Source organism: Papaver somniferum, chromosome 5, assembly GCF_003573695.1.
Source record: "Papaver somniferum cultivar HN1 chromosome 5, ASM357369v1, whole genome shotgun sequence".
NCBI classification, from domain to species: Eukaryota; Viridiplantae; Streptophyta; class Magnoliopsida; order Ranunculales; family Papaveraceae; genus Papaver; species Papaver somniferum.
The window spans coordinates 113,424,933-113,447,248 of record NC_039362.1 but is presented as its reverse complement, the minus strand read 5'-3'; the positions used below and the strand labels follow the sequence as shown (position 1 = coordinate 113,447,248).

Genomic DNA, 22,316 nt, shown 5'->3' with positions numbered 1-22,316 from the left:
CTTGATGGAGTAAAATTCTGTAACAAAGCAACAAACATTGGTTTTGCGATCCTAATTACACGGATGAGAAGAAGTCACGGTGAAAGAAATATCGACAACTCACCAAAGAAATCACTGGGGACTTTATGGTGTTAGGTAACATCTTATAATTCTTATTCCTGCCTTCTCCACCATGAATAATTGCTTCAGTTTCTGAGAGGTCTTACGTTACGACCGTCCTGTAGAAAATTTTGATGCAGTAATCAAAACACAATTATCATAATTTTATGAAAATTATACAAAGAAGACTTACTTGTGAACGGCATGGAGATGTTTTCCGCTTATCACCACCAGGGAAATGCTTCAGTATTGGTCGAGTAGCAATCATCTCAGTAGAAGGAGGCTCCTTCACCAAAGTTTGATCAACCGACACGAAATCGAGTAAACCCCCCGAGTTGTTGATCCCAAAAGTTTATGTAACCTGGAGTTACATATGTGATTCGCTCAGAGCTAGGAAACCCGTATTCACTTCCTTCCACATGTGTGTGGTCTAAACGGGTCATGAGCTGTTCAACCGATGGTTTCCTTCTACGAAAAGTCGAAACGCACTGATCCATACCCATTTGTCGAGCTTCTCTGTCAATATTGTATTATTCCACCAAGAATTCGCCATGTATTATTGATATCAGGTGACCAGGAGTGCAACTCAACATAAAAGACCTCTCGCCGTCACTCAAATCAGCACCAGATTTCAAAGTCATACTTTATTCAACATTGAAAGTTGTGAACTGAGAAATATAAGAGGGAACTGACACCCATGGGAGAAAGTTGAATTCATATTCACGGTCTAACACATCAATGAAGCGAGTCTTGATTCGAGGTTGCTTTGTGGACCAGCGCAAGATCCTGGCATTGGTCTTCTCAGAGAAAACGCGGCGAGCATCAGCATTCAATCCTTGCAAGATGGTACATGGAATAGGTGCATAATTCTTGAAATGTTCTCACATCAAAGCTTGAAGAATCATTGTATTGGAATAGCATTCAATCTCCATAAAACCATTCGAGATGCCGGAGTCTATAATCAAGGAGTCTAAGTTAGAGTACAAAGAACCCAAGAACAGACTACCTATTGGGAGTTGCTCTCCCTGAACCATCTTAATCACAAAAGGAATCACGAACGGCTTCAACAAATTTCCAGTATCTTCAAATACATCTATGGACAGCCATAAACACAAGAAAGCAGCAATAGATAACGTACCGTCAACAAGCCACTTCAGAGGAGTATCTTTTGGCCACCAATGTATTAACCAATGAGCATAACAACCTTTGATTCCGGATGCCTTATTAATCTCTTCCATTGCAACTGTCAAGATGTTAGAGATTACAGTCTCCTCTAAGGAAGAAAGACCTTCAGGAAGGTTGCCCGTGATTGGAAGATGCAACAAAACAACTACATCTTCTAAAGTAATGGTAAACTCTCCCCATCTGCATATGAAGGAGTGAGTTGGAATACACCAACGAGCAAGTAGAGCTACAATACCTCGTGCATCATGAAAAATGAACAAGTCTCCAGAAGCTTGGATAGCCCGTATTATCTGTGCATCATGCAACTTGGCTCGAACGCGAGGAAAACCCAGCATATACCTCGCCCATCCAGAAAACTTCTCTAAAGGCTGTCAAGAAAGCTTGAATTCAATAATTGATGCTGAAAAATATCCTCGTTCGAGACAAAACCAAATGGTTGCCTGAGGAGTCACCAATTTTTTTTGAGTAACCTCTCTAGGATTTATCAGAAGACGAAATGCTGGAGTTCTGAGACGCTTTTCAGACCCTTGATCCACAAAGAACGTATCCTCTATATTCGGAACATTCTTGATTCCAGGTGTTTCGTCTTCCTCTTCGCCAATGGAAGTCTCATCCATGCATGTATCGTCCCTGGAGACATCATTATCTACACATGTATCATCTCTGGAGGCATCATTAGCTTGGGAATCAGACATCCTCGCGAAGTAGCTGTAAGATTCACATAACATTCTACTTCATTATATCATCCAGATGCAAACTTCGATGATGGAATCATGCAAATGGCAAAATGCTCAACTAGTATCTGCAGAAATGGTAATCCAAGTGTCATTTTTTTTGTATATACACCGGTCGGTCTAATTGGTCTGTTTTTTTTTAGTAACTCAATCACTCTATTTCATCCTAGCAGTAATAACAATTCGATGTTAGTGACCCACCGAATCACTTAGAGAAACAAAAAGTTTGCAAAAATAAAAATAACCAGAGATATGATGACGATTCTGAGATATGGTAACAACTATCATGTTATTTGTAACACCTAAGCTCTGTCATTTTAGTTAATGGGTTCCTCTACTCCTGCAACCAAGATGGTTCCATCAACTTATATTGTCTAGTGTCATCCTGAAGGCACAAGTATCTAGATTTCAGAATTTATAAAGCAATTTTTTTTTAACTTTTCTATTTTTTTTTCTTTTTTTCTAATGGAATCAAACTCTACGTATAAACTATACAAATACTCCCTCACACTTAAACTTTACACTGTCCTCAATGTAAAATTTAGTCACTCAAAGTAAAGTTCAAAGTGGGAAATTTCCTAAAATGATATGAAAAATAAGAATAAAATGCTTAAAAATAAAAAGATAAAGATACAAAACCGGTAGGTTGCCTCCCACTTAGCGCTTAATTTAAAGTCGTCAACGTGACTTTGAGCTCCAATTACTCCTCCAGAGGGAGTGGATCACTCAATGTGACCATATCCTGATTCTCCGTCACAAACTGCTCATAGTATGGTTTCAAACGATGGCCATTGACCTTGGAAACCATCCCTGTTTTCGGATTAATAATTTCAACTGCACCATGAGAGAACATATTAGTAACAACAAATGGTCCAATCCATATGGACCTAAGTTTACCCGAAAACAATTTAAGACGAGAATGGAATAAAAAGAACTTTCTGCCCTACTTCAAAACTCTTTCGGGGAATCATTTTATCATGGAAAGATTTGGTCTTTTCTTTGTAAATGCGTGAACTTTCATATGCATCATTTCGTATCTCTTCTAACTCATTGTGTAGTTGCAGGAAATCCTACACTACACCCCTCACAAGATTTCATTAACATTCAACTCATTTTAGATTAACAATCTTAATTTTATTGATGAATCTTTGAATAATCTTACAAGAAAATATAAAGGAATCAAGAATAACCACTACTCTAGATTTTCTCTCTCCTATTTACTTGCTTCTCAATCAGAAAAGATCTCCCCCTTTCCTTTACAACTGAACGACTATTTATAGGGAAATACATAGTGGATGACAGCTAATCTGTCCTTTATTTTCGGATATGGCTTGCGACATTCTCGCAACGTTACAAATGTTAATCTCGCAACCTCTCTAATTGTTGCAGTACAATCACATCTTTCTCATGATTTTAGCTGACGTCGTTTATTATATCATTTCTGAAATTGTTCTGCGACGTTGTTGTGTTGTGTTGTTGATAATTTCGCTGAGACATTATTGCTGTGAGATTATGATCCTACATCTTACCTCTTCTCATATCTTCTCTGCGAAGTAGAGAATGATGTGAGAAATGCGCAGTTATCCATCATTTCATATTCTGTATTTATCACACGTATCCTTTTTCCCATCTGTTTCTTGACAAGTCTTTTATAACTGCTGCTTTTTAACCGCTTACATCTTTCCGCATTAATCGTGTTTATCTTCTCGAGAAAAAATTTCCTCTATATATACTCTTTCTCACTCCCTTTTTCTCTCTATTTATTTTCTCTGCAACTTCATCGTTCTTCTGCAAATTCCATTATTGCAACTTTTCCTCTTTCTTCTTCTTCTACATCCATCTTGGTTCCAATTCTCAATATTAGAGGTTCTTCTATAGTACCAACGTTTACTTCTTTTGTTGGTTCTGCGGCAGTGTAACTGGACTTGGGTTCTCCCATTTGTGTTGGTTCTGTAATTGTTTTCAGAGGTCCTTCTCCTTCTTCCGAAATTTCGCTGGGTATTCCCCTGCCTTCTTTTTCTCTGATCATGTATACTCTAAATTCTTATTCTTTCTTTGCCTCATTTGCCAACTTTCTGCGAAATTGTTTCCTTTTTGCTTGTCCTTCATAATGCTTTACTTCAATTTGATGACATAATTTCGCATTGTCAACATCTCCTCTGATTTCACCTATTCCATTTGGTGTGGGGAATTTAATACATTGATGCAACGTTGATACTACAGCTTTTATCGCATGTATCCATGGTCTTCCTAGCAACATATTATATGGTGATTCCATATCCACCACGCATAGTGTCATGTGTGTTTCGATCTCTCCTAGTGGAATTCGTACCACTATTTCTCCTTTAGGTTTTGTTGTGGGTTTTCCAAAGTCATGAACAAGATATGTTGAACTAGACATTTCTTCATCTTTAAATCCCATTCCCCTGAACGCATGATAAAATATTATATCCACTGAACTTCCTGTATCGATTAAAGTTTTGTTCAATATCCATTCTTCCGTGGATTTTGTTGTTGTTCCCTTCTCTTTTCGCGTAATAGGCACTGTAATAACCAATGGAGATGTGTGGTTCAAATTTTCTTTTGGTATTTCTGCCGCCATGAATGTGATTTTTTGCTTTTCCCAATCTTTCAAGGGTGATGTCTTTTCTACCGCCATAACCTTCCTTTCTTCAAAATTTCGTTTATGTATTCTTCCTTTGATGTTTTCATGGAATTCATTAACCATTGTTTTTGTTATCATATTACACTCCAATCTTTTGTCATCTTCATTGACTCTAATCATTTTTCTTTTAACTGGTTCACTGATTTATTTAATCACTTTATTAATCTGAACAATCTCAACAACAATCTTCAACTTTCGATCTTCAGTTCCCTGTTTCTAGCGCCATTATGTAGTTGCAGGAAATCCTACAGTACACCCCTCACAAAATTTCATTAACATTCAACTCATTTTAGATTAACAATCTTAATTTTATTGATGAATCTTTGAACAATCTTACAAGAAAAGATAAAGGAATCAAGAATAACCACTACTCTAGATTTTCTCTCTCCTATTTACTTGTTTCTCAATCAGAAAAGATCTCCCCCTTTCCTTTACAACTGAACGACTATTTATAGGGAAATACATAGTGGATGACAGCTAATCTGTCCTTTATTTTCGGATATGGCTTGCGACATTCTTGCAACCTTACAAATGTTAATCTCGTAAACTCTCTAATTTTCGCGGGACTATCACATCTTTCTCATGATTTTAGCTGGCGTCGTTTATTATATCATTTCTGAAATTGTTCTGCGACGCTGTTGTGTTGTGTTGTTGATAATTTTGCTGAGACATTATTGCTGCGAGATTATGATCCTACACATTGAGTTGAAGTTTCCTATGTTCACCATCTGCATCTAATTCCATATTACATACCTTGATAGCCCAATAAGATTCGTGTTCAAGTTCAACCCGCAGATGGCAAGGTTTACCATAGACAAGCCTAAAAGGAGACATACCAATGGGTGTATTGTATGATGTCCTATCCATAATGCATCATTGAGTCTATAACTCCAATCCTTCCTTGAAACGTTCACCGTCTTCTCTAGGATGGACTTAATCTCCCAGTTGGAAATTTCAGCTTGACCGCTCGTTTGTGGATGATACGGTGTGTCAACTTTATGAGAAATATTATACTTCTTTAGAAGAGCGTGAAAGTATTTATTGAAGTGCGAACCTCCGTCTCTAATCACCACTCGAGGTGTACCAAATCTAGAAAAGATATGTTCCTTCACAAACTCGCAAACAACTTGAGAATCATTAGTTGGGGTGGCTTTATATTCCACCCACTTGGAAACATAATCTACAACAAGAAGTATATAAAATTTCCCATTGGAATTCACAAAAGGTCCCATAAAATCGATACCCAAACATCAAAAATCTCAACAACGAGAATTGGTGTTTACGGCATTTGGTTTCTAGCACCTAGGTTGCCTGTCCTTTAACACCTATCACAAGCCTTGAAAAATAAATATGCATCCTTAAACAATATAGGCCAATAAAAACCACTTTCGAGAACCTTGAGGGATGTCCTCTTGGCTCCGAAATGGCTACTACAAGCATATGAGTGACAAAATTTCAGAATTGATTGGAACTCGGATTCGAGTACGCACCTGCGGATCACTTGATCGGGGAAATGCTTCCACAAATAAGGTTCATCCCATATATATTGCTTGGCAATCTTCTTGAGCTTGTGTTTTTGAAATGTAGACATGGAACTAGGTACTTGTCCCGTGACCAAGAAGTTAACAATATCAATGTACTATGGAGTTGTGCCAACAACCGCAAAGAGTTGTTCATCCGGGAAATTATCGTGCAAAGGAATCGCTTCTTCGGACACAATCAATCTTCTTAGATGATCCGATACGATATTCTCACTTCCCTTCTTATCCTTGATTTGTATGTTGAACTCTTGAAGAAGAAGTATCCACCTTAATTATGAGCCTTGGCTTAGCATCCTTCTTTGTGAGCAAGTATCGTAGTGCAGTATGGTCAGAGAAAACAACCACTTTCTTACCCACCAAATAAGATCTAAACTTCTCTAGTGAAAACACTATGGCCAAGATCTCCTTTTTAGTAGTGAAGTAGTTGATTTTCGCTCCATTGAGAGTTCTAGAAGTATAATAAATGACATATGGAACTTTACCATCTCGCCGTCCCAACACGGCTCCAACGCCATAATCACTAGCATCGCACATGAACTCAAAGGGCTTGCTCCAGTCCGGTGGTTTGATAATTGGTGCAGTGGTCAACAACTCTTTCAAGGTGTCAAAGTCTTTGTCACCATCAAAGGTCACATATTTCCTCAAAAGTCTACACAGGGGCATTGCAATCTTGGAAAAATCCTTGATGAATCTCCTATAAAAACCTGCATGACCAAGAAAAGAGCGAACCTCCCTCACAGTTGTGGGGTATTGTAAGTTTCGAATCAAATCTATCTTATCCTTGTAAACTTCTAACTCCCTAGAGGATATAACATGGCCTAACACAATCCCATGATTCACCATAAAGTGACACTTTTCCCAATTAAGAACAAGATTAGTTTCTACGCATCGTTTAAGAATAAGTGCAAGGTTATCTAAGCACCTGTCAAAAGAATCACCATACACACTAAAATCATTCATAAACTGTTAGGGCATTGCTCGGCCGAACTCGCATGCGTTGCTATCTCAAGCATGTTTGTCAATGTTAGTGATCAAAACTATAAGTCTTGATTTCTAGTCTACTATAGCTAAGTCTCGGACTAGGATAGAAAGTGTAGTTGAGCTCAAGAACTCCATGGCAATCATCATACAAGACGAAGAACTACTCAAGAAACTGGTGGAACTTCATCGACTAAAAGGTATGTGGAGACTTGAAATTATCTATCACTCAAAAGTCTATCTACTCTATCTCTTATTTTGAGCAAAAGTCGTTTTGCTATATAGACTTTGATTATATACATTTGCTATTACGAGCCGAGTTTATCTCGCCTATCTATTTCTCGAAATATGTGTTGGTAAGATTTTTATTTGGCCAAGTTCATCTTTACCTAGTGACGAAAGTCATGTTATGTTTCAATCCCTTTGAAAATTGCTTACTTTGACGAAAAATAGTTTGTGAATAACAACTATATAATAACGTCCTCTAAGAATGTTTCAATGATTGAAATGGGATTTTAGATTATATAACCAATGATGGATATAAGCATTGTGTGGTAACACATATATGTATAAGTCATTTTTTCCTTGAACCGAAGTTTCCGAACTTTGTTGATCAAGAGAACCGGAACAAGAGTTGTGAACTCAATCCGCGAACTGGCGGAAGTTCTCGACCCGAGAAAATCTGTTGGAGTTTGAGAACTCCTTCCGGGAACTTAAGTTCGCGAACTAAGTCTGCGAACTTAATTTGGTTATGTCTAAAGACGATTGTTTGTGAACTTATATTTATATTAACTAAGGAATGCAAAATGCAAATCGTGGCTATAAATTTCATGAACCGATTCGAGTGAATCAAATCGTTTTTGCTTCGATTGTGTATTGTGTAGTTACATAAGATTTCCTTGCAATTGAACAACTCTCTAACTAGTTCATTTGAGTCATTTGAACTAGTTATGGTGAAGAAGAATATGGTTGATATGAAAGTACTCATATGGCTAACCATTTGGTTAAATATTGTTGAACCAACAAATGTACATGTTTGGGTAAGGTTACACAAACCTAAAATAGTGCATTTCATTTGTGTGTAACAAGCTAAGTTTTCGATCCAACGATTGAAAGATATTAAATTGAATCTAATCAGGTTTTCATCTAACAGTGAATATCGAATGCTTTGTTACCAAGATAACATTGATTGCAAACCCTGATTTGAAAGACTATATAAGGGAGAACTCTAGCAACTGGGAAACTTAATTGTAGATGGGGAAAAACGATTTGATGGTTTTTAAGGAATTGAGGAGACGACCGTACGGAGGAGACTCCTCGAACCGAGCGAAATGTTAAACCTCACACAGATGCACCGCTGAAAAGGGGGTGTTTTAAATTCGAGAGATCAATCTGTAGTACTCCGTCCTAAATCAAGACAATGACCGTTCCAGAGTAAATTCGGTCACAAGATAGGATGGGTTGATCCTTAAGAGGGAAGCTGGGAAACGTGTGGAACCAATGGTAATCAAAGATTGTGGGTGTGTGAATTCTGAATAAGATAAGCTCTGAATGATTGAAATTGCTCAATTGAGAGTAGTCGCTCAATTGATGAGTTGATGATCTCGTGTTGTCGATGAGACGTGAGATTGATGATACTGTTGATGCTGATGATTCAATCATGATTCAAAGACTTATTTATATTGCTGGAATTTTAGACACCATGATCCCATGAAGTGTGACAGTTGATGGAATCAAGGAGTGGGGAAGTGGAGATCGTGTTTGAAACCAGTTGCTCAACGTGTGGAGACTTGGTCGATTTTCCACCCACTACCTCGTGAATTCCTTCAACTGATTGCACGACTTGCTCACATTCCATCGTGTGTTTGAACACACGTGTCGTAGACCGCCAGACCAAAAACCTAAGTGATATACCCCGAAGTGACACGATTGACGTCTCGTGGTTTGTTAGTCAATTGATGACTTCGTGGTTTGATGGGACGATGAGTCCATGTAGTAGTTGAGTTGAACATGATGTTCTGAAACTCATGAATTGAACATGTCATGAGACAGAGGTATAGTTCTTACGATGAAGTGAGCAAGTATTGCTCATTCGATGGATCGTTGAACCAATATCCCTTGGTTTGAGCAAATATTTATCATCTGAGCAAGTGTTGCTCATGTGATGAATTGTTGAATATTTGATCGTCTGAGCATGTGTTGCTCATCTAATGAATTATTGGCAGCGTACCAAAAATATTAATTAGAATACTGGTCGTTGAACCGAGTATAATTAATAAAATTAATGACCGTGAGGTCGTCGTAAAATTATTAAGGTTGGAATCTGGAATGATGATCCTTGGATTCAGAAACCCTAATTTGATCAATTGATGATCAATTCATGGTTCGTCAGAATTTCAACCATGGGACGAAGGAGGGGTGACTACATGGGACCGTGGATCAACCATGTAGTGTCCATATGCTCACTTGAGCAAATACAAATAACTACTGAAGAGTTAACGATTTGTTGGTGGAAGAATGATTAAATGCTGGCTTAATCATTTATTCAAAATACTCGTCTGAGCCTTAGGTGAGAAAACCTAATTAATTATGACGAGGCGAGGGACCGACCATGGAGTCATGAAACCGGCCCTGGGTTGTCACGTGACCGCCTGACGATCACTTCATGAAAATCCAAAGTGTTTGGAAGTGTTTTGGACCTAATACGAGCAATTGTGCAAATTAGGTCAAAACTGTGAAAATTGATGGGACCGGCTTCCGTGTGCCAAAGACCCAATCTTGGTCGGTCAAGATAGCGTGTTCTTGTCCCCAAGGCGTCCGCGTCTCAATCTTGAGAATTTTGATATTTTCTGGCGTGCAATTGAGCATCCATTCGAGAAAATATGCCAAAATTAGAGTTTCGACGAAACTGAGGAAAACACCATGCGATGATGAAAAATAATTATAAAATAAGGAATAAGGAGGCGTGGGACCGTCGTGGTCAAGGCATGGTCGGCCGGTCGTGACCACGGTCCTGTGGTGCCCTTTCCTTAATTTTAAAATATTTTGATGATTTTATGAAAAATTCATGAATTTTGAGAAATTTGATGAATTTAGGGAGTTTCCATGAATTGAAGGAGTTTTCATGAGTTCAGGGAAGAAAAAAATATTAAAATAATAAAAATAAGAGTGTGTGGGACCGTGGAAGGCATGGACGGCCGGCTTGGGCCCGGTCCCACGAGTTTCCCTAATTTTTGTGTATTTTTCATTTTCTTTTTAATTAATTGAGGGAATTTTTCCTAATTTGAGAGAAATACCATGAAATCAAGGAATTTGATGAATTCAAGGAAAAATAAGATAAATAATAATAAAATAATAAAGCAAAGGGCGTGTGGGACCGGGCTAGTGGCCCAGTCCCACAAGTTTTTTCATAATTTTATTTTATTTATTATTATATGATGATTTCTGCAAAAAATACCATGAAATCAAGGAGTTTTTTCATGAAATTAGAGAAATAATAATAATAATAATAATAAAATAATAAGGAACCGTGGGGTGTGGGGCCGGTTGGGACCAAGGCATGGCCGGTTGGCCAATGGTCACGCCCCACACTCCTTTCTTTAATTTTATAATATTTTTTATGGATTTATGGAAGTACCATGAAACCGAGGAGTTTCCTCGAGACGAAGGAGATTTGATAAAATGAGAGAATTTTCATCAAATCATGGAAAATAATAAAAATGCATTAAAAATATAAAACTGGCGTGGGATTGACCACGACAAGGTCGGTCGGTCGTGTGTCCATGCTCCCAGCATCCTGGTCAATATTTTTAATTATTTATTATTTTCCTCCCTATTTTGCATAGGTTCATCGTTTCGTTGTATTTTTGAAATACTCGTTCGTGCGGTGACTGTTAGTGTATCGTGGTTGAATACACCTTCACCATTTGAATCGGGGCTTAGTTAGAGGTAGCTCAGACGCCCGGTTGCTGATTATTTATTACTAATTGTGGAATTCAGTGGAGAATAATTCACAAAACTGAGTAATAAGATGTTTATTATTAATTCATAGGATCAGCTGAGGATTCGACTACGAATTCAGAATAATAAAGTGAGCATTTATGAGACCAGTTGTGGATTTGATCATGAAATCTGAGTAATGAGATAATATAGTTATTGATATTCTATGAGATCAAGTCGTGGATTCGATCATAGAATCAGAACAATTGTTATTGCCATTCCATGGGACCAGTCGTGGATTCAACCATGGAATAGGAGCAATTGTAATTAGAATAATTAACTTTGTGGCTATGTACTAGCAGAGCAAGCTGTCTAGGAGCATTAATTATCCCGATATGAGCTTGTCGGTAAGTCATATCCTTTATATAGTCAGGGTAAACTCGTTGTTTGTTCCTGAAGACGTTATCGCTCTATACTAGAAGAGCGAGCTGTCTAGGAGCTGTCCATCTCGTGATACTATATAGAAATAATCACTGAAAGTATTCAGTATTCATGAGATATGCCGTTGTCCAGTCGTGAGACTACATATCTACATGTACTCCGAGAGAAAGTACTCTCCGTTGAGAATTCGATGAGAGACCCGTGTCTCAATACTCACGTCTGATTGCTGAATCAGAGCTTCGTATAATTATGAGTTTACGAATTTAGCCTTTGTCGAAAATCCACCATCTACACTAGTCCCCACACCTCATGTGTGATACTAGTTGTATTAGCTAGAGTCGATTCTCCTTTAACCTTAGGTTTCTTCTTGAAAACCAGGTTAACGACTTAAAGACTTCATTGGGATTGTGAAGCCAGACCGATACTACTTTCTCATAGTTGTGTGATCTGATCTTGCATATTCTATCGTGTTGAGTACAATCGTAACGATTGGCGTGAGATTAATATCTCCGATAGGCAAGATATAAAAGTAGTCACAAAAATCTTCGTCTCATCGTTTGTGATTCCACAATATCTTCTTTCGCCGCATCGATTAAGATTATTGTGAGGTGATTGATAATACTAGGCTGTTCTTCGGGAATATAAGTCCGGTTTATCAATTGGTTCATGTTCACCTTGATTTATCAAAAGACGGAACACAAACTTGTAGGTATTTCTGTGAGAGACAGATTTATCTATTATTGTAGACTTTTCTGTGTGATACAGATTTGTTTATTAAACTCTTCGACTTTGGGTCGTAGCAACTCTTAGTTGTGGGTGAGATCAGCTAAGGGAATCAAGTGCGTAGTATCCTGCTGGGATCAGAGACGTAAGGAGCGCAACTGTACCTTGGATCAGTGTGAGACTGATTGATTGTGGTTCAACTACAGTACAAACCGAAGTTAGTTTGTAGTAGGCTAGTGTTTGTAGAGGCTTAATACATTGTGTGTTCAATCTGGACTAGGTACCGGGGTTTTCCTGCATTTGCGGTTTCCTCGTTAACAAAATTCTGGTATCTGTGTTATTTCTATTCCACATTATATTTTGTTATATAATTGAAATATCACAGGTTGTGCGTTAGAATCAATCAATTGGAAATTCAACCTTTGTTTGTTGATTGAAATTGATTGATACTTGAACATTAGTCTTTGGTACCGTTCAAGTGATTTCTCTTGTATTCAATTCGACTCGCAGATTTCTATTTGCTTGAGAAAGAATTGAATCAAGAAAGAGATATAACTCTTTGATATACTTTATTAAGATTGAGTCTAGTTGATTCTCTTGAAAGTATACTGGAGTTTGTCCATACAGATTGCTAATCGAAATATAGGGTGAGGTTGTTAGACCCCCGCGTTTTCAATTGGTATCAGAGCAGGCAAACACGTTTAAATACCTGATAAGTCTGTGTTTGTAGCGATATGACTCTATGGACAAAGGTGCTATCTCTATCAACGTACCACCAGTCTTCGATGGCTCTAATTACTTATGGTGGAAAATTTCTATGCGAGATTTTCTTCAAGCACGTGATTTTCAATCATGGGTATATGTTGTTAATGTCTATGATGTTCCCGTTGTGGCAGTAGGAAATGTAAACATTCCCAAGAATATTGGTGAATACAGTCCTGCCGAGATACTTGATGCAAAGCAAAATTTCGACGGTTTGAATGCCATCATACATGCCATTACCCTGAATCTTCAGCACCATGTGTCAAATTGCACTAAGTCTAAAGAAGCGTGGGATATATTAGAAACCGTATTCGAAGGTAATACCAGTAAAAAGGAAGTTAGGCTTCAAAACCTTAATTCCGATTGGGAAAACCTTTTATGGCAGATGAAGAAACATTTGATCAGTTTAATCACAAAGTGTCTGAAATTGTTAATGCATCTTTTGCATTGGGTCAGACTATTCCTGAAAAGGACATTGTGATGAAAATTCTCAGATTGCTGCCATCTAGATACGATTCTAAGAAGCATGCCGTCATTGAGGGAAATCACCTAGATAATCTCTCCAGAAATACGCTGGTTGGGAAGATTAAGTTCTTTGATCATGAGCATTCATCCAAATCTAAGGATGTTGCATTCAAAGCACTAAAGGACAAAAAAATTACTTGATAAAAGTAAAAAGTATATATTTATGAAGACGATCACTCTGAGACTGATTCATCAGATGAAGATCTAGACAAATCGGTCTCGATGATCACAAGACAGTTTAGGGATCTTCTGTTGAAGAGAAGTAAACGGTTCTCCAGAGATAACCCTAAAGCATCAGTCAAACCTCATAATCGTGTTCCTTCTAAAAATAGGGATACTGATGAAACTGATGACGAGGATATGCCTCAGTGCTTTAAGTGTAAAGGATTTGGTCATTTTGAAAATGAGTGCCCAAATCGTAGAAAATACACTAGGAACAAAGGTCTTGCTGCAACTCTTGATGAAATATCTGATAGCTATGATTCTAATAAAGACAAAAAATCAAGTGTTGCACTTCTTGGTGAAAATATTGATTTTGTTAATTGTAGCAATACATACATCAATCTTGATATTCTTTCAGAAAAAAACCCAACTAACCTGGAAGAAAAAATTGACCCATTCTTTGGAAACTCTATATGTGAAAAAGCAGGGGTCTAACAACCACACCCAATATTTCTCTTAGCAATCTGTATGCACAAACTCCAATATACTTTCTAGAGAATCAACTAGACAGTCAGATTCAATCTAGATTAAAAGTATATCAAAGAGTTTATATCTCAGTCTCTCGATTTGATATATACTCAAGCAAATAGAAATCTGCGAGTCTTTATCAAATACTAGAGAGATAACTTGGATGGTACCAAAGACCAATATCCAAATGTCAATCAATTTAAATCAACAACCAAAAGGTCGGGTATTCTAATTGATTGAACAACGCACAACCTGTGATATTTCAATTATATAACAAAATATAATGCGGAAAATAAATAACACAGACACCAGAATTTCGTTAACGAGTAAACTGCAAATGAAGAAAAACCCCGGGACCTAGTCCAGATTGAACATACACTGTATTAAGCCGCTACAGACACTAGCCTATTCCAAATTAACTTCGTTCTGGACTGTAGTTGAACCCCAATCAATCTCACACTGATCCAAGGTACAGTTATGCTCCTACGCCTCTGATCCCAGCAGGATACTGCGCACTTGATTCCCTTAGCTGATCTCACCCACAACTAAGAGTTGCTACGACCCAAAGTCGAAGACTTTAATAAACAAATCTGTATCACACAGAAAAGTCTACGGTAATAGGTAAATCCGTCTCCCACGAATATACCTACGAGTTTTGTTCCGTCTTTTGATAAATCAAGGTGAACATGAACCAATCAATAATACCAGACTTATATTCCCGAAGAACAGCTTAGTATTATCAATCACCTTACAATAATCTTAATCGATGCAGTGAAAAAAGATATTGTGGAATCACAAACGATGAGACGAAGTTTGTTTGTGATTACTTTTTATCTTGCCTATCGGAGATATAAAATCTCAATCCAATTATTACAATTGTACTCGGACGATAGAAGATGCAAGATCAGATCATACAACTACAAGAAAATAAGTATCGGTCTGGCTTCACAATCCCAATGAAGTCTTTAAGTCGTTAACCTGGTTTAGAAGAAGAAACCAAAGGTTAAAGGAGAATCGACTCTAGCTATGCAACTAGTATCACACGTAAGGTGTGGGGATTAGGTTTCCCAGTTGCTAGAGTTCTCCCTTATATACACTTTCAAATCAAGGTTCGCAATCAATGTTAGCTTAGTAACAAAGCATTCAATATTCACCGTTAGATGAAAACCTGAGTAGATTCAAGCTAATATTTCTCAACCGTTAGATCGAAAACTTAGCTTGTAACACACAAATGAAATGTCCAATTTTGGGTTTATGAACCGTACCCAAACATTAACATTTGTTGGTTCAACAAGTCAACCAAATGGTTAGCCATATGATTACTTTCATATCAACCATATTCTTCTTCACCATAACTAGTTCAAATGACTCAAATGAACATTTCTAGAGTTGTTCAATTGCTTAGATCTTATGTAACTACACAAGACACAATCGAAGAAAAATCGGTTAGATTAACTCGAATCGGTTCATGAACTTTATAGCCATGGTTTGCAAAAGCATTCCTTAGTTTATTTAAACATTAGTTCAAGAACAACCGGTTTTAGATATAACCTGCTCAAGTTCGCGGACTGGGTTCGCGGACTTAAGCTCATGGAAGGAGTTCACAAACTCCAGCATGAATTCTCGGGTCGAGAACTTCCGCCAGTTCGCGGACTTGGCTCACGCCACTTCCATTTCTCTTGATCAACAAAGTTCGCAAACTTTGGTTCAAGGAATAAGGACTTATACATATATGTGTTTCCACAAAAATGCTTATATCCTACCAATGGTTATGTAATCTAAACTCTCATTTCAATCATTGAAACATTCTCAGAGGACGGATATAGCCGTTATTCACAGACCATTTTTCGTCAGAGCAATTTTCAAAGTGATTGAAACATAACATGACTTTCGTCATTAGGTAAAGATGAATTCGGCTAAAGCGAAAGCTTACCAACACAAATTTTTAGAAATAGATAGGCGAGATAAACTCGCTCGAAATAACAAATGTTCATAATGAAAGTCTATATATCAAAACGACTTTTGTCTCAAGAGTAGGAGATAGAATAGATAGACTTTTGAGTGACAGATAAGTTCAAGTCTCCACATACCTTTTAGTCGATGAAGATCCACCAGTTCCTTGAGTAGTCATTCGTCTTGTATGATGATTTCCACATGTCTTTAGCTCAACTACACTTTCTATCCTAGTCCGATACCTTTAGCTATATAGGCTAGAAATCAAGACGTATAGTTTTGATCACTAACGTTGACAAACATGCTTGAGATAGAAATGCATGCGAGTTCGACCGAGCAATGCTCTAACAATCTCCCTCTTTGTCAATTTTAGTGGCAAAACTATTAATACATATGGAATACAAAAAATAAATATATTAACTTTTGTAGCTCTTATTTCACATGCCTAATCTTCAACATTACTCGAAATCTTCGTCACTTCCAAGTACTCCAATGATCCCGAAGTTTGTAAGTTTAGTATCATCGTTGTTGAAAATCCGTAGCTATAACAACAAGAAAACAATAGTTTTCAATCATTGTTATACAGTGTCATAGTATCATTACACAGCGTCAAAGTTCAATTGTATCATAACTCCAACAACAATACTATGGTGATATGTATCACTCCCCCTTAGTCAATACTCCATCTCACATGGAAACCGCTCCCCCTTACATAATGATCCGAAAACCATATGTATTTGTAATGTGAACTACATATTAATTCTCCCCCTTTTTGTCAATAAATATGGCAAAGGTACAAGAACGGGATCCTAATGAAATTTCCGAAAGAGACATTTCTTGACCAAAAGAAAGCAAAAAATATCAACTTGTTCTTTAGATGCAATCATAAATCCGAAGCTAAATGCATTCATCAAGGAGTTTAAAGATACAAGATAACCCCTATAATATTCCACAGCCGCACTCCCCACAAAGATATGACAATTAAGCGCAAGTTCTAAAAGAACCCTCCCCCATAAAATGTCATTCCCAAGGGAACAACAAGAGCGACCTTAATTTCGAAAGAGAAAAGAAGGATTTCTTTGGACATAACAAATAACATACAAGTATGAATTTGAATCCAAAATATTAAATTAATCACAAGAAGATCATGATTAATTTAACCGAAAATGCTCAATACAAGTAAACTTATGGAGACTTAAGAGCGCTCAATTAGATTAATCACAAGAAAACCCATAATTAATCTAATCAAAATACACAACCAAATTAACCACAAAAGTAATCAATTTAATTGGTCATACTCACATAAGAGAGTCTATGGAGCAATGACTAAGTTAATCATGAAAACAATTAACCTAGTCATGTACGCTCAAACATAAGAAGACTTATGGATTCATAACTAAATAACCAAACAAGATGATTAATTTAGTTCAAAATGCTCAACATAAAGTACCTTACGGAACAACAACAAAGCTAATCATAAAAATAATCAACTTGGTTGTTTCGTGCTCAACATAAGACACATTACGGAGCCACACAGTAATATATAAAATATGGATCAGGGAAGATCAATTACTGCGGAATATACAAGGATTCATTCTATTTTCCATCACTATTTGCACAATGACATACAATAAACATAATCCTTGCAAACAAAAGATTTTAACCTATCTTCCATCAAAGAGTGACAATATAGGCTTAACTTTTGTATTTGTCAAAATTCCATTCATTCTTTTATCAATACATGCATATCAATTCATGAACGACTTTACTTTTGACAAGATATGGGACAATCAAGTTCACGGACGCAAACACACATATCCCATAACAATATTGCAATATATAAAACCATAAAGATTAATACTGCAAAAATCATCTTCCAAACAATTTAGAATTAAACCAATAAATCTAAAAACAATAAGATGAAAATGTTGGACATAGCTAAGTGTAATCACAATAATGGCTATTCCAAACTCTAGTTATTCTTCTAATAAAAACAAGAAAAAAGAAGTTTTACTAGGCAAACAGAAGAGAATCAAAGTTCGTTGAGAACCTCATATCTTTCAATGAATCCGTCAAAGAAGGTATCACTGATTTCCTTTATTCTCTTGACTGTAGACATACCATGTTCATGAGTTAGAACACTAACTTTGCGATCAACAACCCGAGCAAGCTGTCTAGCCTTGGTGCAGTCCATAATGAGCTTCTTTGGATTCCGTATCAGAATATTCTGATTAGCAAGGATTCTGGCATGACCATCCAAGAGTTGGTTTATTTGCAATTGAATATTTGCAAACTTGACCTTTGAATCGTTCCGAATACGAATCAAATCCTTGACATAATCATCAATCCAGGAGTTGTGATCCTTTCTTTCAAGCATCTTCTTTAGGACCATCTCTTGAATTGACTCACGTCCTTGAGCGTCTTCCTCCATATCAAGATGTACAATCTCTTGAGATTTTGCAGAGTTCTCCATGTAATTTTTTGATAGGGATGGAAAGACACAATATAGAGTAATATATATGCGTATGTAAACAGGAGAAGGAAACTCTTGTTTATGGAAAGCCTAAGAACTCTCAAGAGGAGGACGCCGACGTTTGTGGACTGTTAGCATAAAAGAAAACTTGCACAAAAACCGAAACTGAAATAATATACAACATACTTGAGCATTTCTCAATAAATTTCCACTGTAAAAGAATACATGGAGTCAGGTGGTAGAGTGGAATTTAGTTCCACTGTGGTCATCGATAAAGGAGTTGTATATATCATCTGACAGTTTGATCTTCGTGTTCTTCGCCTTTCTTCGGTTGTCTTTCATCTCAGGAGAGTAAGACATGGTGTGTTTAACATATCCGTCAGAAGGCTTTTTCTGAGGACTAAATCTAGGACCTATTGCAACTGGTTCAAGAGGATCAGAATGGATAGGAATCCATTTTCTAGACTTGTATTTACCAGAACCAGTCTTATAAACACAGGGAATGCTTTTAACGGCAGCACAATAATTTATACCACTAGAATGCATTTGAACTCTATGATGATTTCTAGGAAAGAGATCATGTTTATAAAACTTCTGGTTTTCTGTGGGCATGCGATTCACTGCAGTATTCGACGGACTATTTATCCCATTGACAGTGTAAAGAAGCAAATTATGAAGTTTAGAAATTTGTTTCTTTCTGGCAAAACAATGGATAGCATAGTGATTCTTTTTCCCACAGAAGGTACAGGTTCGTGGAGGAAAAGCAACAACTGGCACCTGTTTTAACTTCATTGCCATGTGAGAAGATTGTAAGTTATGCAAACTTTTATTGACACAATCTTCTTCTGGAGAAAATTTCGTCATGTACTGTAACTCATGAGAGTTAGTACGTACAGAAAAATTTCTCTTTAAGACAGAGTTTTCCTTTTCCAAGGATTTACACTGTTCATGAGCTAGAGTAAGAGATGCTTCTAGTTTCTCTTTTTCAACACGAAGTCTGTTAAGATCTGATGAATGAGTCTCGACCAAACGTTTCACTCTAATTAAGTCTTCCTTAACAATATCTTCAAGAACACTAATCTTTTCACGTTGTTGAGTAGTTTCTTGGAGAAGTTTTTCAATATTCTTAGAGAGAGACTCAATGATGTTGTAGAGTTCATGTTCTCGATCAAGAGACTTGTCAAATTCATCAATAAGCTGATCATGATCCTGAAAATCAATAATCTCAGCAGTGTTTTTTGAGATTCTGGTGAGCTTCATTTCAGCTTTTGCCATAGTGCTCAATGTCTCATCGGAGAGAGATATGTCATCACATGATGAAACAATCTTCTTACCTCGGGATTCGGAAGAATCAGCTAAGGAGTAATCCTTTGAGGTATTCCAAAGACATTTGGCATAGTTAAAAGATTTAGAAGACATCTTGGTATGCGTAGAAGAGATTCTGTCCACAGACTCAGATTGCCACAAACACAGACTTGTAAGGTCTTATACGTGTTTGCCTGCTCTGATACCAATTGAAAAAGCGGGGGTCTAACAACCACACCCAATATTTCTCTTAGCAATCTGTATGGACAAACTCCAATACACTTTCTAGAGAATCAACTAGACAGTCTGACTCAATCTATATTAAAAGTATATCAAATAGTTTATATCTCAATCTCTCGATTTGATATATACTCAAGCAAATAGAAATCTGCGAATCTTTATCAAATTTTAGAGAGATAACTTGGATGGTACCAAAGACCAATATCCAAGTGTCAATTAATTTAAATCAATAACCAAAAGGTTGGATATTCTAATTGATTGAACAACGCACAACCTGTGATATTTCAATTATATAACAAAATATAATGCGGAAAAGAAATAACACAGACACCAGAATTTTGTCAACGAGGAAACCGCAAATGCAGAAAAACTCCGGGACCTAGTCCAGATTGAACATATACTGTATTAAGCAGCTACAGACACTAGGCTACTCCAAATTAACTTCGGTATGGACTGTAGTTGAACCCCAATCAATCTCACACTGATCCAAGGTACAGTTATGCTCCTACGCCTCTGATCCCAGCAGGATACTACGCACTTGATTCCCTTAGCTGATCTCACCCACAACTAAGAGTTGCTACGACCCAAAGTCGAAGACTTTAATAAACAAATCTGTATCACACAGAAAAGTATACGGTAATAGATAAATCCGTCTCCCACGAATATACCTACGAGTTTTGCTCCGTCTTTTGATAAATCAAAGTGAACAGGAACCAATCAATAATACCAGACTTATATTTCTGTTTTCACAAACGATGAGACGAAGTTTGTTTGTGATTACTTTTTATCTTGCCTATCGGAGATATAAAATCTCAAGACAATTATTATAATTTTACTCGTACGATAGAAGATGCAAGATCAGATCACACAACTACAAGAAAAGTAGTATCGGTCTGGCTTCAGAATACCAATGAAGTCTTTAAGTCGTTAACCTGGTTTAGAAGAAGAAACCAAAGGTTAAAGGAGAATCGACTCTAGCTATGCAACTAGTATCACACGTAAGGTGTGGGGATTAGGTTTCCCAGTTGCTAGAGTTCTCCCTTATATACACTTTCAAATCAGGGTTTGCAATCAATGTTAGTTTAGTAACAAAGCATTCAATATTCACCGTTAGATGAAAACCTGATTAGATTCAAGCTAATATTTCTCAACCGTTAGATCGAAAACTTAGCTTGTCACACACAAATGAAATGTCCAATTTTGGGTTTATGAACCGTACCCAAACATTAACATTTGTTGGTTCAACAAGTCAACCAAATGATAACCATATGATTGCTTTAATATCAACCATATTCTTCTTCACCATAACTAGTTCAAATGACTCAAATGAACTAGTTAGAGAGTTGTTCAATTGCTTAGATCTTATGTAACTACACAAGACACAATCGAAGCAAAATCGGTTTGATTCACTCGAATCGGTTCATGAACTTTATAGCCACGGTTTGCAAAAGCATTCCTTAGTTTATTTAAACATTAGTTCAAGAACAACCGGTTTTAGATATAACCTGCTCAAGTTTGCGGACTGGGTTCGCGGACTTAAGCTCATGGAAGGAGTTCACAAACTCCAGCAGAAATTCTCGGGTCGAGAACTTCCGCCAGTTCGCGGACTGAGTTCGCAGACTTGGCTCACGCCACTTCCATTTCTCTTGATCAATAAAGTTCGCAAACTTTGGTTCAAGGAATAAGGACTTATACATATATGTGTTTCCACAACAATGCTTATATCCTACCAATGGTTATGTAATCTAAACTCTCATTTCAATCATTGAAACTGCAATATTCGTCCAAAATTAAGAGGGCATTTTTGTCTTTTGCCAATAAAAGATATTTTAGTAATTTACTATTTTGATTCGGATTTTCTCTTTGCAAGCCCCATTATGTTTTTTATGAAAATATTTATGATAAATGTTATTTAATCGTTCTTTTATATTATTGGATGGATATTATTACATGAAACTAGTTGGAAGCCTAACAAGCTGAGCTCCAACGACATACTATTACATTAATTGAACAGGTTGCTGTGCTAACCTACCTGCGAGCCTCATGGGTAACCTAGCCAAGGG

General features: G+C 37.0%; 1 protein-coding gene across 1 annotated transcript in view; it reads right to left on the bottom strand.

Annotated features, from left to right (window-relative positions):
• Positions 1 to 2,718: 2,718 nt before the first annotated feature.
• Positions 2,719 to 22,316, bottom strand: part of LOC113279468 — a 43,744-nt gene continuing 24,146 nt past the window's right edge. Inside the window, exon 2 of the mRNA XM_026528163.1 lies at positions 2,719 to 2,852. Coding sequence (XP_026383948.1) covers positions 2,719 to 2,852 — 134 coding nt within the window. The remainder of the gene's footprint in view (positions 2,853 to 22,316) is intronic.